This window comes from Phytophthora sojae (assembly GCF_000149755.1).
Source record: "Phytophthora sojae unplaced genomic scaffold PHYSOscaffold_2, whole genome shotgun sequence".
In the NCBI taxonomy this organism is placed as follows: Eukaryota; Oomycota; class Peronosporomycetes; order Peronosporales; family Peronosporaceae; genus Phytophthora; species Phytophthora sojae.
This window is the reverse complement of record NW_009258116.1, coordinates 8,253,383-8,267,402: the sequence shown is the minus strand read 5'-3', so window position 1 is coordinate 8,267,402 and position 14,020 is coordinate 8,253,383. Positions and strand designations below refer to the sequence as shown.

General features: G+C 53.7%; 5 protein-coding genes across 5 annotated transcripts; 2 read left to right on the top strand and 3 right to left on the bottom strand.

Moving 5' to 3' along the window:
• Window positions 1-360: 360 nt before the first annotated feature.
• PHYSODRAFT_297058 (hypothetical protein) lies at window positions 361-5,905 on the top strand (the record flags this gene model as incomplete). The annotated part of the gene is made up of 9 exons (XM_009522366.1): window positions 361-501; window positions 572-960; window positions 1,017-1,811; window positions 1,847-2,396; window positions 2,463-2,540; window positions 2,603-4,714; window positions 4,747-5,431; window positions 5,501-5,586; window positions 5,654-5,905. The coding sequence occupies 9 exons, from the start codon at window positions 361-363 to the stop codon at window positions 5,903-5,905; spliced, it is 5,088 nt and encodes a 1,695-aa protein (XP_009520661.1).
• An 84-nt stretch (window positions 5,906-5,989) lies between these two features.
• PHYSODRAFT_326395 (hypothetical protein) lies at window positions 5,990-8,861 on the bottom strand (the record flags this gene model as incomplete). The annotated part of the gene is made up of 5 exons (XM_009522365.1): window positions 5,990-7,462; window positions 7,528-7,875; window positions 7,950-8,174; window positions 8,250-8,410; window positions 8,489-8,861. The coding sequence occupies 5 exons, from the start codon at window positions 8,859-8,861 to the stop codon at window positions 5,990-5,992; spliced, it is 2,580 nt and encodes an 859-aa protein (XP_009520660.1).
• A 284-nt stretch (window positions 8,862-9,145) lies between these two features.
• On the top strand, window positions 9,146-10,341 carry PHYSODRAFT_354066 (hypothetical protein). The gene is made up of 3 exons (XM_009522364.1): window positions 9,146-9,540; window positions 9,618-9,779; window positions 9,842-10,341. The coding sequence occupies exons 1-3, from the start codon at window positions 9,209-9,211 to the stop codon at window positions 10,170-10,172; spliced, it is 825 nt and encodes a 274-aa protein (XP_009520659.1). The 5' UTR covers window positions 9,146-9,208; the 3' UTR covers window positions 10,173-10,341.
• Window positions 10,342-10,388: 47 nt separating this feature from the next.
• On the bottom strand, window positions 10,389-11,929 carry PHYSODRAFT_354065 (hypothetical protein). Its single transcript, XM_009522363.1, has one exon. The coding sequence runs from the start codon at window positions 11,905-11,907 to the stop codon at window positions 10,576-10,578; it is 1,332 nt and encodes a 443-aa protein (XP_009520658.1). The 5' UTR covers window positions 11,908-11,929; the 3' UTR covers window positions 10,389-10,575.
• A 403-nt stretch (window positions 11,930-12,332) lies between these two features.
• Window positions 12,333-12,887, bottom strand: PHYSODRAFT_297054 (hypothetical protein; the record flags this gene model as incomplete). Its single annotated transcript, XM_009522362.1, has 1 exon — window positions 12,333-12,887. One exon carries the CDS (start codon window positions 12,885-12,887, stop codon window positions 12,333-12,335), a length of 555 nt encoding a protein of 184 aa, XP_009520657.1.
• Between the last annotated feature and the right edge of the window lie 1,133 nt (window positions 12,888-14,020).

Here is a 14,020-nt window from a genome sequence, read left to right as displayed (position 1 = left end):
TAGCGTGTAGCCATGCACCTCTATTCAAGGGCAGCGGTAATAGATGGATACATTTTGGTGGTCGTTACCTTTTTTTAGTTACCAAGAAAAGGGCCAAGTTTTTTGTTTGTGGCACATGTAGCAAGGATCTCGTGACTGCGACAATTTTTATTGCTACGATGCCTCCAAGTCGTTAGCGCGTAGATGCAGAATGATCTCCGACAATAACTTTTCAAGTGAAAAACGGTCGTTGAGCTCACTTACCACCGGTATTTTTACTCGCATCACTTTTCTAGTATTACGGCGGTGCCCCGTGTCAGCGAAAGAAAGCCACGAGGTATACGTTGCTCGCGCTCTTGGGGTAGGCTGCGGATCGAGACGATGGGTACGGAGGTCAAACCACAGCCGCAAGCTCAGCTCCAAGACGCCCATGAAAATGGGCAAGTGACTCAGAGCCGAGTTCGAAGCTCCCGACTATCTGGGCTCATTTTCCGTCGTCGAAATGCCATCTCCAGGAAGAAGGTACGGTGTTGCTGCGTCACTTTCCTCTAACTAGTCCCCTTTTCACCTTGGTGGAATTTATGTGATACAGAAAGTCGGTGCCGATTTTGCTTGTTTTAACCTTTTCCCGCGAGATCACTGGCTTCGACGGCGGATTATTCGGCTAGTGGCGCATCGCTACTTCGACCGCTTTATCGTGTTTACTATTATCTTAAACTCCATCATTCTAGCTCTCTCGGATTTTTCGGTTGTCGATAAGAGGTTGAATCCAGTCAGCGAGGGCTTCGCCTTTCACAACGGCGTCGTCGTACCAGCCACTTCACTGCTCAACACGGTCGTCAACCTGTCCGAGATCCCCTTCACCTCCATCTTCACAGTCGAATGCCTGCTGAAAATCCTTGCCATGGGGTTTATTCGGAACGAAGGTGCCTACCTACGAGATTCATGGAACGTCCTCGACTTCGTGGTCGTCATTTCAACGTAAGCCATATTTTTCACTGTCATTGTTGATGCATTAACCTTATTTACTTGTCCAGTTTGGTTGCGATCTTGCCTACCGTACCGAACGTATCAGCGATTCGAACGATTCGAGTGCTGCGTCCACTTCGATCTCTATCAATGATTCCTGGTATGCGTGCGCTTATATCCGCATTACTGAAAGCACTGCCTGTCCTCGGCAACGTCCTGGTGCTCCAAGTTTTTCTCTTTTTCATGTTTACCATCCTCGGAAATCAGCTCTTCGGGGACAATATAACGCGCCGTTGTCGTCTAACAGACTTCACCGTCCTGTTACCTGTCGATGAGCTCCACCCCTACGGCGTGTGGCCCGTCACGGACGAGTATTTAACTACTGTACTTGCTAATCCAGAGAAATATCGATGTATTGACGGCCCAGTTCTCGAAACGGATCCAGGAAATTTTGTAAAGGAAACATCGCCCTGGTTCGAGGCACAACCGTGCTATTGGCCCGTTGATCAGAACGATATGCAGGTTTGTGCGCGGCCTACGTACTCGGGCAACCACCAATGCAGCACCGGAGAAACGTGTGGTGGGAACTACGACGTGTACGGCAATCCGCGATTTCTCAATAATTTCGTTATGGATGATGCACGTTACCAGGATGCGCTAGACTATGGTTTGACGACCTTCGACGACATTGGACACGCAGTCGTGACCTTTTTTCAAGTGATAACGTCGGAAGGCTGGACGAACATCATGTATATGTGCATGGACTCGACGCAACCGGTCATTGCGGCGATGTTTTACATCGCGTTTGTCATCTTTGACTCGATTTTTGTCATGAACTTGACGCTAGCAGTTATCGCCGACGAGTTCAGCATCGATGAATGTGCCCCCAGTTTTACAGCTGCAGAGCAAAAATACTTCAACAACACACATCGGACGAGAGCTCACGATTCAAACCGCGCATCCCGTGGCTCTACTACGTGGCGACACACCCGTTGTTCTCTGCTTTTGTCATGGCGGTCATGGTCGCCAACACTGTTGTACTCTCATTGGATCATTACCCCATGTCTGACGTGATGAACGCCGATCTGGAGATGATCAACTTCGCCCTCTCCTGCGTGTACCTAGCCGAAATGGTCATTAAAATCATCGGTCTTGGGCCTCGACTGTACGCACGCGACCGCTTCAATCCGTTCGACGCGTTTGTCGTCCTGATGGGTATTCTCGAGCTGGCACTGTCTCCACCTTCATTCATGTCCGAAAACCCGCCAAAGAAGGGGTCAGTGTCGTCGCTGCGTTCATTTCGGCTCTTTCGTGTCTTTAAACTAGCTCGAAACTGGAAATCACTGCGCGATTTGCTTGAAATGATCGCGAGCGCCATCGCCAGTATCGCCAACTTTGGAGTGTTGCTGTTCATCTTCATCTACATCTACGCGCTCATCGGGATGCAGGTGCGTTAAATGCTCTGACTTTGGTGTTTGATATCAAGTGAAAATTACCTCACTGATGTCGAACAGTTTTTCGGGAATACTATGCGCTTTGATGAGAATGGGTACCCGACCCCATACAATATTAACGAGTATTGGTTTGGCACGGTAGGATCTAAATACCCAATTGTCACTGATACACACAAACTAACGTGGCGAGTTATATGTAGGCGCCTCGGCTCAACTTCGATACGTTTCTATGGTCAGTGATCACTGTCTTCAAAATCATCACAAGCGACAACTGGAACGAAAATATGTACGACATCATCCGAAGCAATGGCATGTTTGCGGCACTTTACCCTATCTCGTTGGTGAGTGATTCCTATGCTAGACATGTGCATCACTTCATGGCAAACAGCTCATTACTTTGCGCCTTTTGGTTGTCTCGACAGATTGTGTTTGGAAACTTCATTATGATGAACCTCTTCCTGGCGCTGTTGCTCGACAAATTCAGCTCTGGAGGTGATGATCAAGCGAATACTAAGGAAATGGACATGAAAATGCTGGCTCGGAAGATGTCCTCAATGAAAGTTGCCCCGTTGGCACTGCCAGCCCCGGAAAACAATCTCTCGCACCGCAGTGAGCTCGACATCAAGGGTGCTACGGTTTACGAACAGATTCAATCTCTACCGCCTGCTGGTGGTGGCGAGAACAGTGATAGGAAACCTACGACTATGGATGATACAACTAGTCGAGTGGAGAACGCCGGTGAGGGCCCTTCAATATCGGCAACGACGGACATGAAAAAGCCCGTGGAATTGAAGGAATTTACCTTAAACCACAGTAGCAAGTCGACGCGCGTTCTCAAGCGACTAATTGATGCGAAACAACGGATGGACAGCGAGATGACCCCGCGTGCCTCAGGTTCCCATCAAGAGAAAGATAAAAGCAAAGGGATTTTTCACCTACTGAAAGGCAACTCGCTCTTCATATTTCCTGCGGATTGTTGTATAAGGCAGTGGGCGCTCACTTTGATCGTGCATCCGTACTTCGATTCTGTCATTCTGGCGCTCGTTACGGTATCCAGCATAGCGTTGGCTATTGACAATCCTCTGATTGATCCAGAGTCAACCCTGGCCATCGGATTGAAGCGCTTGGATATGGCGTTCGCTATCATCTTCGCCTTTGAAATGACCGTGAAGATCGTCGCTCTGGGGCTCGTACTGCACAAAAGAGCGTATCTGCGCAGCGGTTGGAACGTACTAGACGGCGTGATCGTCATCACGTCTCTCGTGATGCTGGCCGAGTCGTCCAGCAGCCGACACTCGCTGAAATCTCTACGCTCTCTGCGAACTTTTCGCGCGTTCCGTCCACTGCGCGTCATCAGCCGCAGACCGGGGCTAAAGCTCGTTGTGAACGCGTTGATCGAAGCAATTCCAGCTGTACTCAACGTCCTCATCATCTGCGCGTTGTTCTACCTCGTCTTCAGCATCTTCGCCGTCACGTATCTCAAAGGCCGACTAAACGCTTGCAGTGGCGACGTATTTAACGCGCTTTCCGTGGATCAAGTTGACCTTCTTGTGAATCCCCAGCCGTGGTCAACTCTATCGTTCGGCCAGCAGCAGTGGTTCACTAACACAACTTGCATCGAGTTTCCAACAGACTCCCTCACGTCCAAATACCTGTGTGCGTGCTGGGGGGCTGACTGGGGGCCTGTGGTTCCTCAGAATTTCAACAATGTTGGCAACGCGATGATCACATTTTTCGAGATGTCGACAACCGAGAACTGGGGATTGCTCATGGTTGCGTGTATTGACGCTACGGGGATCGATATGCAGCCGATCCGCGACTACAATATGTGGTGGGCCGGGTTTTTCTTCGTCTTCATGATGTTCGGCAGCTTTTTCGTGGTCAATCTGTTCGTCGGGGTCATCATCGATAACTTCAACAAAATGACGGACGCTCTGGGCGGTACATTCATGCTTTCATCCGAGCAGAAAAAGTGGATAAAGGCTCAGAAGGCCGCAGCGCAGGTTGGTCCCCAGCTTATCCTTAAACATTTTCCCGATCCTCTTCGGCGCAAGATCTTCCACCTCGTCAGACGGAAGCGGTTCGAGTGGTTCATCATGATCTGCATCACTATCAACACGCTGCTCATGGCTGCGCAACACTACGGTCAAGCCACGCTACAGACCACAGTCGTGGGATTCCTCAACGACTTCTTTGCAGCCGTATTCACAGTCGAAGCTGCGTTGAAGATCACGGCTTACGGACTTGCATACTTTGAGGACAACTGGAACCGCTTCGACTTCTTCGTAGTGGTCGGAACACTTGCAAGCATCGTACTCGAGGCGTTTACTACAACCCGCCTTAGATTACTCGCTATGCTCGTTCGAGTCTTCCGCGTGACGCGTATCATCCGCTTGGTCAAAGCTTCCAAGGGGATTCGCCACATTCTGACGACGCTGTACTTGGCTCTGCCAGGACTCAGCAACGTCACGTCGATCCTGGTGCTCATGCTCTTCATCTACACGTGCAGATGTTCGCCAAGGTGGCGTTAAGCGACAACATCGACATGCATGCGAACTTCCAGACGTTCTGGACGGGCTTCCTCTTCATGATCCGAGCTGCGACTGGAGAGAGTTGGGACGACTGCATGCACGACTTTGCCGCTAGACCAGAGGGCTGCGTTGACGACCCGCCCTACGACCCCACCATGTGCGGCTTCAACAACTCTGAGACTTGTGTGCCTCTCAACGGATGCGGGAACCCGATTGCCTACTTGTTTTTCTGCTCCTTCACGCTGTTGGGGACGTATGTCATGCTCAATGTGACGGTGGCTGTGATCCTCGAGAGTTTTTCAGTCTCAAATGAGGATGAGGAGCCTCTTTTTGACCCCGAGTTGCTAGGCGAATTCCAGACCAAGTGGGCGGAAGTGGACCCGAAAGCCAAGGGGTTCATCCCAGTCGCCAAACTCTACGCGATTTTCACGATACTCGACCCACCGCTCGTCAAAACTGACGCTGTACGGAACAAAAAGGCTTTTTTGCACTTTGTGTGTAAGTTTTGAGGTGTGAATCGCTATACAGGAGATGTCGTTGCTGATATTTGTTGACTCGGATGTCCAGGTGGTCTGCGCTTGCCTATGTATGAGGGCGACACGATCTATTTTACCGATACGCTGCTCGCCATGACGCGTGAAATGGTCAAAGAGGTACGAAAGTTCATACTTTCCTAGGCTCAAGGAGCGTTCGGCATACTTATTTCTCGATGTTTTAAAGACTGTAGACGACGAGATCAACGCGATTGGAAACATTACGCCGCCCGTGGACGATATGCCGAGTCGCCGGCGTCTGCACTATCAAGCACACGAGTACTTCGCAGTACGGCAGATCCAGCGCGCGGTGGCTGCGTGGCTCCGATTTAAGCGGGAGATCGAGAAGAAGTACATGGAGGAGTACAAGAGCAAGATTAAGAAGGGAACCACCCGCCCGAAGAAGCACCGTGGCGCTCTTGTCCTCACAACTGGATAGGTCTCACAACAGAATAATGATAATCAATTCCAGTTACCCACAAGCAAAAAGAATGGAAGTTTGTAGTTATCATTTGTACGGCAACTACGTTTCAGAGAGCTTAGTTGTTGACTTTGAGTTGGGCCCTCGCTGGGTGAAGCTATTACGGAGAGAGAGGCACATGGTCGTCAGCGACGCTAGACTCTGTTGCCGGAAGGTAAAGCGAGCAGTGAGATCGGCCAGCGCGTAGTTGGGGAAGATGCACTCGGTCTCCTTCTTGACTCCCGACTCGCACATTTTGCACGTAATCGACGAAGGTATATCCACATTTCCACACTTGGCTAGGCACGCAGCGCAGTACGTGTGGCCGCAGGGAGCGAGCGTCATCGGCTGAGTGAAGAGCTGCATACACTGCAGACACGTGAAGGTGCTCTCGGACGCGTGCTCCGCTTCCAGAAGGGAGTTCACTGTCTGCTCCAGTGAGTCCTGCGTCTTACGGAGTAGGTAAATCGCTTCACGAGACAGAACTCGCTGTCTGAGATCATTCATCTCCAGCGTTTGGGCATCATTCAGCTGCTGCTCCTTGGTCAATTCCTTGCAGAGCGTCTCCATCTTCTCGCTCAGCTCGCCGTTTTCGTTCTGCAAGAGCCTCAGCTGACTCTGGAACGACTCGGACTTGTATCGCTCTCGTGAGACTGTCCGCTTGTACCCGAGCTCCATCTGGCCCTGATTCTCTTTTAGATCTTCGTTATTCTTTTGGAGTCCGTCGTACTTTTGTTGGAGTTCTTCCACTTGGCTCCGAAGATCTTCCAGCTCGCTGTTAGCTTCCTCTAACTCGGTTTTGGCTTCCTCTAACTCGGTTTTGGCTTCCTCTAACTCGGTTTTGGCTTGCTCTAATTCGGCTCGAGCTGCCTCTAACTCGTTTGGAGTATCAGCGTGAGTCTCGGGGCTGACTAGCTCTTCAACGGTCTGGGTACCGAACGCTGCTGTGTCCTTGGCAGCCATGTGTGTGATGTGAATCTGCTCCAACAACGCATTGTTCTCCTTCCGCAGCTCGTCGATTGTCAGGACATGGGCCTCCAGAACTGCGACCATGTGTTCCCTGGCATCTTTCTCTTCATGTAGCGCCACTCGTTCAGCTTCCAGTTGCTCTTGAACGAGTCGGAGCTGTTCTTCCAGTGCCTTCTTCTCCTCGTTCAGAAGCGTCAACGCCTCGTAGGTGGCAGCTTTTTGCCGTGCCATTTGCAAAGCTTGGACGGTCTCGTCATGAGAAAGTTGCTTGAGGTTTTGCAGCTCCGTGTTCACTTTGTGAAGTTCGTCTTGGAGCCCAGTGTACCGTTGATCTCGCTCCTCAACATCATCTTCGAGCTTGATAACTTTTTGCATTAAAGTTGCGATCTCTTCGTCTCGAGTTTGGAGCGTGTCGGTGAGTTCTTGCATTCCAGCGTTTCGCGCTTCTGCTTCTTGCGCCCGTTCTTCCGTCTCTTTCTGTCTCTGTATACAATTCTCGAGCTCTTGCTGTGTGTTAGCCAGCTCTACCTCAACGTCGTGTTTCTCCTTCTCCATCTTCCTCTTCACCTGCACCATAGCAAACAAAAATTTAGCTGATTAAGCACCTGTATTTCCTGCCATTGATCACCCACCTGCACGAACTCTTCCGATAAATTATCCAACTGCGCAACTCGAGTATGTAAATCTCCACAGCGAGAGTTTGACGCTTCGAGTTGAACTTCCAGCGCCTCTTTTTCTTTCATCAATGTCCTGATCTTCGTCTCCAAGGCGGTCACATTTCCGTTAGCAGTATCGTTGCGCTGGAGGTGCTGCTGAAAGCCTAGGATTTTGCTCATCATGGCCTCCTTCTCGTTGCTAGAGGTTACTTTGAATTTCGCGTATTCTTCTTGGAGCAGCCTTTCACGCTTTTTCACGGCATCCAAGTCACCTTGACAGCGCACCAAGTTCTTTCGAAAACTTTCGACAAGCTTCGCGTCGCTCTGAACAACGTTGCGGCAAACGCGCGGCTAGTTAGCACCTCTTTTTTCAATCAAATTGGCCCAGAACCACTTACATTCAGCCTTTGGACGGTGGATCGCAGCCCAATAATCAGCGAAGTCTGAGAGGTGATAGTGCTGTTCAGGTCTTCCGTTTCCGTCTCCAGTCGTGCATTATCCTGCTGCAAAACCTGCAATTGAGCGTGTGCCTCCGTCTGCGCGTTTTCCAGCTGCTGGATCTTGGTCAAGAGCTTTTTGTTGTTCTCCGTCATGTGGGAACAGCGATTCTCGAGCGATAGCACCTGCACCCCGCGATGTTAATCACTGCAAAAAAACATTGAGGAGCTCAAATTCTGGACCTTTCGTTGATACGACACCTCCATCTGCGTGTGCTGCTGCAAGGCTGCAGTCGCTGCTGCCAGCGTTGATGCCCCGTGTATATCTGGCAAAAAGCACGGATCTCCTTGCCGTTCTACCTTCTGGGTCGTCTGGAGAGCAGCATTTTTCTCATGCTCGACCTTCTCGGACTCCTGCTTCTCTACAAGAGTGTTAAGGAGAGAGAAACACTCATTAAACCACGTTCAAACCCTGGTCTTTTATGAGTACACACCCTTACCATTCAGCTTAGCGAGCGCCTCTGTGAGTCGACTCACTTCCTGCTTCAGTGAAGCCGAGAGCGCCTTCTCTCGCTGACTCAGAGCCGTGAGCGTCCTCAGATTTTCCTGCAGCACTGCAATCGTCACGCTCGACTCGAGCTGCCCGCGCCGCGGGTTCTGGAACGTGAAGAGCCGATCGCGCCGCGTTTCCTGGCGATTGGCTCTCCCTCGACCCGCATTATTGGCAGCCTCTTGGTTCGATGCGGAAGCCCCCGCAGCAGCTTTCGCCGACTCCCCGGACTTGATGGCAGACGTGCGTCGCAAGCGCACGGAGGCGACGCCGGTGTGGCCGTGCTCCCGTGTCGATGGCGGGGGGCCTGGGGCCGAAGCCATCGGGGCGGCAACACGTGAATAGTCGCGTAAGTTGAAGTGGGGAGAGAATGATGGTCACGGCAACATGTAGGGGTTCGGCTCAATACGACTGCAACACACACTGCAACACTACAAAAGACGAACAGGTACAGGTACAGGTACATTCGTCTACGAATCTGACGATATCAACAAGCCCATCTCCCTTTGCAAGGCGAGGTCCACATTAACTTGTCCATAGTCGCTTCAAGTCTTGCGCTCAGTCTTTGTGGGCTCCGGCACCACATTTCGCAGAGATTTGCTTGCCTGTCACAACGCGATTCCTCCTTCCTGAGGAGAGGAAGTTCCTCTGCTGGAGCTGAACCCGACAAATGCCCAAGCACGCGCTGATCGTCGGCGCCTCGGCGGGCATCGGCCTCGCCGTGGCGCGCAAGGTGGCGCCGTTGGTGGACAAGTTGACGCTGTGCTCGCGCAGGTGTCCTCCGGGCCTGGTGGCGTCCATCCAGGCGGACAATCCGAGCCTCGACGTGGTCTACGAGCGCCTGGACGTGTCTCTCTTGCACGAGGTGCGCCAGTTCACGCGCCGCCACCAGGACACCCAGTTCGACTGGATCGTGCTCACGGCCGGCATCTTGTCGCTCAATGGACGCACGGAGACCAAGGAGGGGCTGGACGTCAAGATGAGCACGCACTACTACGGACGGTAGGCTATCATGACTGCTCAGAGCCTTCGTGGGTGCAGCATCAACTGAGACTGAGTGACTTGACTTTGGACTGCAGGTTCATGCTGGTGCACGACCTGCTCGAAGGGCTCAACAGACCAGGAGTGCGTGTGCTCAACGTACTGGGCGCTGGCCGAGGCGGAGCTCCTCACCTCGATGACCTCGATCTGAAGAAAAACTACTCTATCAAGCACTGCGCAGACGCCACGACGCTTTACTCGTACGTGGTTGTAGAGGCTAGCAGTCGATGTTTTGGATGCTGAGTGTGACTTGGTATGATAGGGACTTGATGGCTCAGGCGCTGTCGGAGCACGCGCCGAACGCGTCCTTCATGCACATTTACCCGGGCTTCGTCAACACGGGGCTGTTCAACCGCTTCCCGTGGTACGTGCGTCTGCCGTCCAAAGCCTTCGCGGCTGTGGCAGCCCACTCGCCTGAACGCTGTGCCGATTACTTGGTGGCCACCCTGACCAAACCGCAGTTCGCCACGGGCTGGAAGCTGCTGGGCGAGCGCGGCGAGGTGCTGCCCAAGACGAAGTACCACACCGACAAGCTCAAAGTTGTCGTCTGGAAGCACACGCTCAAGACCATCGAGGCCGTGATGAAGCAATAAGGTTTTCGCTGCCCTGGAGTGAGTGAGCGACCGCTTCTTGGGTTCCAAGACCAATTCGTTGTTTATCGTCCCACATGTAGCGCTGCGACTGGCGAGTCAAACAGAAGTCTGTAAGTGTAATGCAGCAAGACGACGCGAAAGAACACACTTCAACGTTCATCGCATGACTTCACTTTGGTCATCAACCAGAGAAGAGAAGGAAGAGAAAAAGATAAAGTTGGAAAAAGAGCAAGGAAGCCTTTCTATTTTTCTGTGGTTATTCAAACTGCAAAGCTGCCGTCGCCCAATACACAAGTGCATCAAACTCCGACAAACTTACGGAGAAGAATGAATCGAGAAGAATCAGCGCCGACCGCACTAGACAAAGTCGTCGACATAATCACCGAGGCGAGATGTCGCTAACTTATTTCTTCTTGGCAGCGCCCTTGGCGGCCAGGTCCTTCTTGTTCACCGACTTGATGACACCAACGGCAACCGTCTGGCGCATGTCACGCACGGCGAAACGGCCCAGGGGCGGGTACTCCTGGAACGACTCGACGGTCATGGGCTTCGAGGGCTCGAGGATGACCATGCAGGCATCGCCCGACTTCACGAACTTGGGGGCAGTCTCGAGCACCTTGCCCGAACGACGGTCCATCTTCTCCGTGATCTCTTTGAACTTGCAGGCAACGTGGGCCGTGTGGCAGTCGAGCACGGGCGAGTAGCCGTTGCCGATCTGGCCGGGGTGGTTCAGCACGATAACCTGGGCGGTGAAGTCCTGGGTGCCCTTGGCCGGGTCGTTCTTAGAGTCCGAGGCGACGTAGCCACGACGCAGCTCCTTCACCGACACGTTCTTGACGTTGAAGCCAACGTTGTCACCGGGGACGGCCTCCGGCAGGGACTCGTGGTGCATCTCAACGGACTTGACTTCCGTCGACAGGCCAACGGGGCCGAACGTGGCGACCATGCCAGGCTTGATGACACCGGTCTCAACACGGCCGACCGGTACCGTGCCAATACCGCCGATCTTGTACACGTCCTGGAGGGGCAGACGGAGGGGCTTGTCAAGCGGGCGCTTGGGCGGGTTCAGGTTGTCGAGAGCCTCAAGGAGGTAGGGTCCCTTGTACCACGGCATGTTGCCCGACTTCTCGATCATGTTGTCACCCTCCCAGCCGGAGATGGGCACAAACGGGATCTTGGCGGGCTTGTAGCCGACCTTCTTCAGGTACGTGGACACCTCGTTCTTGATCTCCTCGTAACGGGCCTGGCCGTACATGACCGACGAGTCGTCCATCTTGTTGATGGCGACGATCATCTGCTTCACACCCAGGGTGAAGGCAAGCAGAGCGTGCTCGCGCGTCTGGCCCTCCTTGGAGATACCAGCCTCGAACTCGCCCACACCCGAGGCGACCACCAGGATGGCGCAGTCGGCCTGCGAGGTGCCCGTGATCATGTTCTTGATGAAGTCACGGTGGCCAGGGGCGTCAATGACCGTGAAGAAGAACTTGGGGGACTCGAACTTCCACAGGGCAATGTCGATCGTGATACCGCGCTCGCGCTCGGCCTTCAGGTTGTCCAGCACCCAGGCGTACTTGAACGAGGTCTTGCCGAGCTCGGCAGCCTCCTTCTCGAACTTCTCGATGGTACGCTTGTCGATACCGCCGCACTTGTAGATCAGGTGACCGGTGGTGGTCGACTTGCCGGCGTCGACGTGGCCGATCACGACCAGCGAGATGTGAGTCTTTTCCTTGCCCATGGTTTTGTTATCTCTCTTCTCCGCAGAATGGATAATGATCGCGTGCCTGAACAGGCGGGGGGGGGGCTTCCAGGCGCTTTGAATGGGTGGCGCAGGATCGTTTTTAGAATTACGCTTTTAGCACGAGGTTATACCAATTTTAGCGAATCATAATGCGTTTCGACGACGTGGATTTGAGACATTTACTTGGGATAAAACCTCTTGCGAACTGTATACGTCAAGAGGCTCTCACTAGCCCGTCCACTTCAACTTAGTGCGCCGTCCCACCGACTGCCATGCTGCATTGCCTTGCTTTGGCTTCTCACTACAGCGTGCATGCTCCCGAGGACAGCACCAAGAGGGAGTCTCCAATGTGGTAACAACTATATCTGTTTATATATACGCATTAGGTTCTGGTCTACCTATTTCCTGCATCAATCGGCTGCTCACGACGTCGCCGATGCGGCGTTCACCTGGATCTTGAAGCTGCCGGCGTAGCACTCGCTGCTGTCTGCTGCCAGCTCGAGCTGGAAGACGGGCTCAGAGCTGCACGTCTGGTCCGCGAACAGCTTGAACGTCGGGGCGTCGGCGTCGCTGTCCCAGTCCGCCTGGAAGCTGGTGCCGGCGTCCACCGTGGGGTGGCACTCACTGTCCACGCGGTAGGCGGTGACGCCCTCCAGCGTCTCGCAATTGGAGTCGGGCGCGTACAGCTCCACCAGAATGTAGGGCGCGTCGCCGAATGCCGTGGCGGCGAACGCGACGGGGTCGTCGGTGCAGTTGCCCGAGGCAAAAAGCCCCAGGTCTGTGGCCTCGAGCGAGCAGTCCGTGTCGTTGGTCAGGCTGCTGCAGTCGGCGGAGGCACTGAAGACGACCTGGAGCGGGGCGCCCGAGCACGAGTCGTCGTCGAAGATCTTGACAGCCGTGAAGGCTGACGCGGCAATAGTCGAGGGCAGAGCTGCCAGTGCCAGGGTGGCGAGCGTGGTCGGTTGGCTGAGCTTCATGATTGTGGTGATGGTGCTTCTGAGCTTAAGCTGGGCGAAACGCAGGGAACTTGGGAATGGAGGAGGAGGAGTCTGGCATGAGGTCGATACGAGGACGATGCCACCTCATCCTCCAGCCTTTGGTCCCTGGCTAATCCCATCGGCTATTCTTGTGCCTAGTCGATTTAGTCGCCACCGTCCCATTCGGCACGAGATGAAGCGTGGCGTGGCTGCGTGACTAAGGCTTGTACCGCTGAGGATCTGGAGAGCGGGTCGATTGATGTCGTGCGACCAACAGCAGTGCCTTGTATCCATGCAAGAGCAGTATTTTCGTCTTCGTCGACGATGAAGGGCCACCGACTTGTCATGAGTCGAGTCGAGAGGGCCCTAGAAAGCGTGTAGATTCCATCAAGGTAAATGGACGATCTAGAGGGCGACGACGGAGAGCTGGAAGAAGGAGTGGAGGCACCAGATGAAGACGAGGTCAATGACGACGAAGTGGCCGACGACCAAGTAGATCCAGGCGACGATGGCGAGGCTGATGCAGACGACCCCAACGACGACGGGGCCTACGAGATCGACTTGGGTGCTGGGGATGAAGCCGACGAAGAGGCTTCGGAAGATGAAGCCCAAAAGACTGGTCGAGTAGAAGAAGGCACACCAGAAGAAGGCGAGAACGAGGAGCCTGAGCACGAAGTGTCGGCTCTAGAGGCGGAAATCGCCCGCGTGCTGGACGAGGGGTGCGTTGTGGTGCAGCAAAAGCTCACAGCGCACTTGCTGGCTCAGAAGGGTCGACTCGATCAATGCGAGCAACGCGTGCAGCTCGCCATCAAGCAGCGGCTCGAAAGTATCGCAATGTACGAGCAGTTGTTCGCACAGGGCAAACGCGAGCGCGACAACCTGCAATCGCAGCTAGAGATACTTCAGGCGAGGCTGCAACGTGAACAGGAAGAGCGAGCGGAGGAGAGGAAGTGGCTCGCCGAGCTTTGGCCCGACAATGTGCCGCTCCCAACTCTCTTGAAGCCCATCAAGAAGGCAATCGACACTCGTCGAGGTGCAGTCGCGGCAGATCCGATCAAGTTCGTGAAAGATCTCAGCGACGACCAAGAGCGCCAACGCCTCGAAGCGTTGATGAGTCGGCGCGTAGAAGGAGA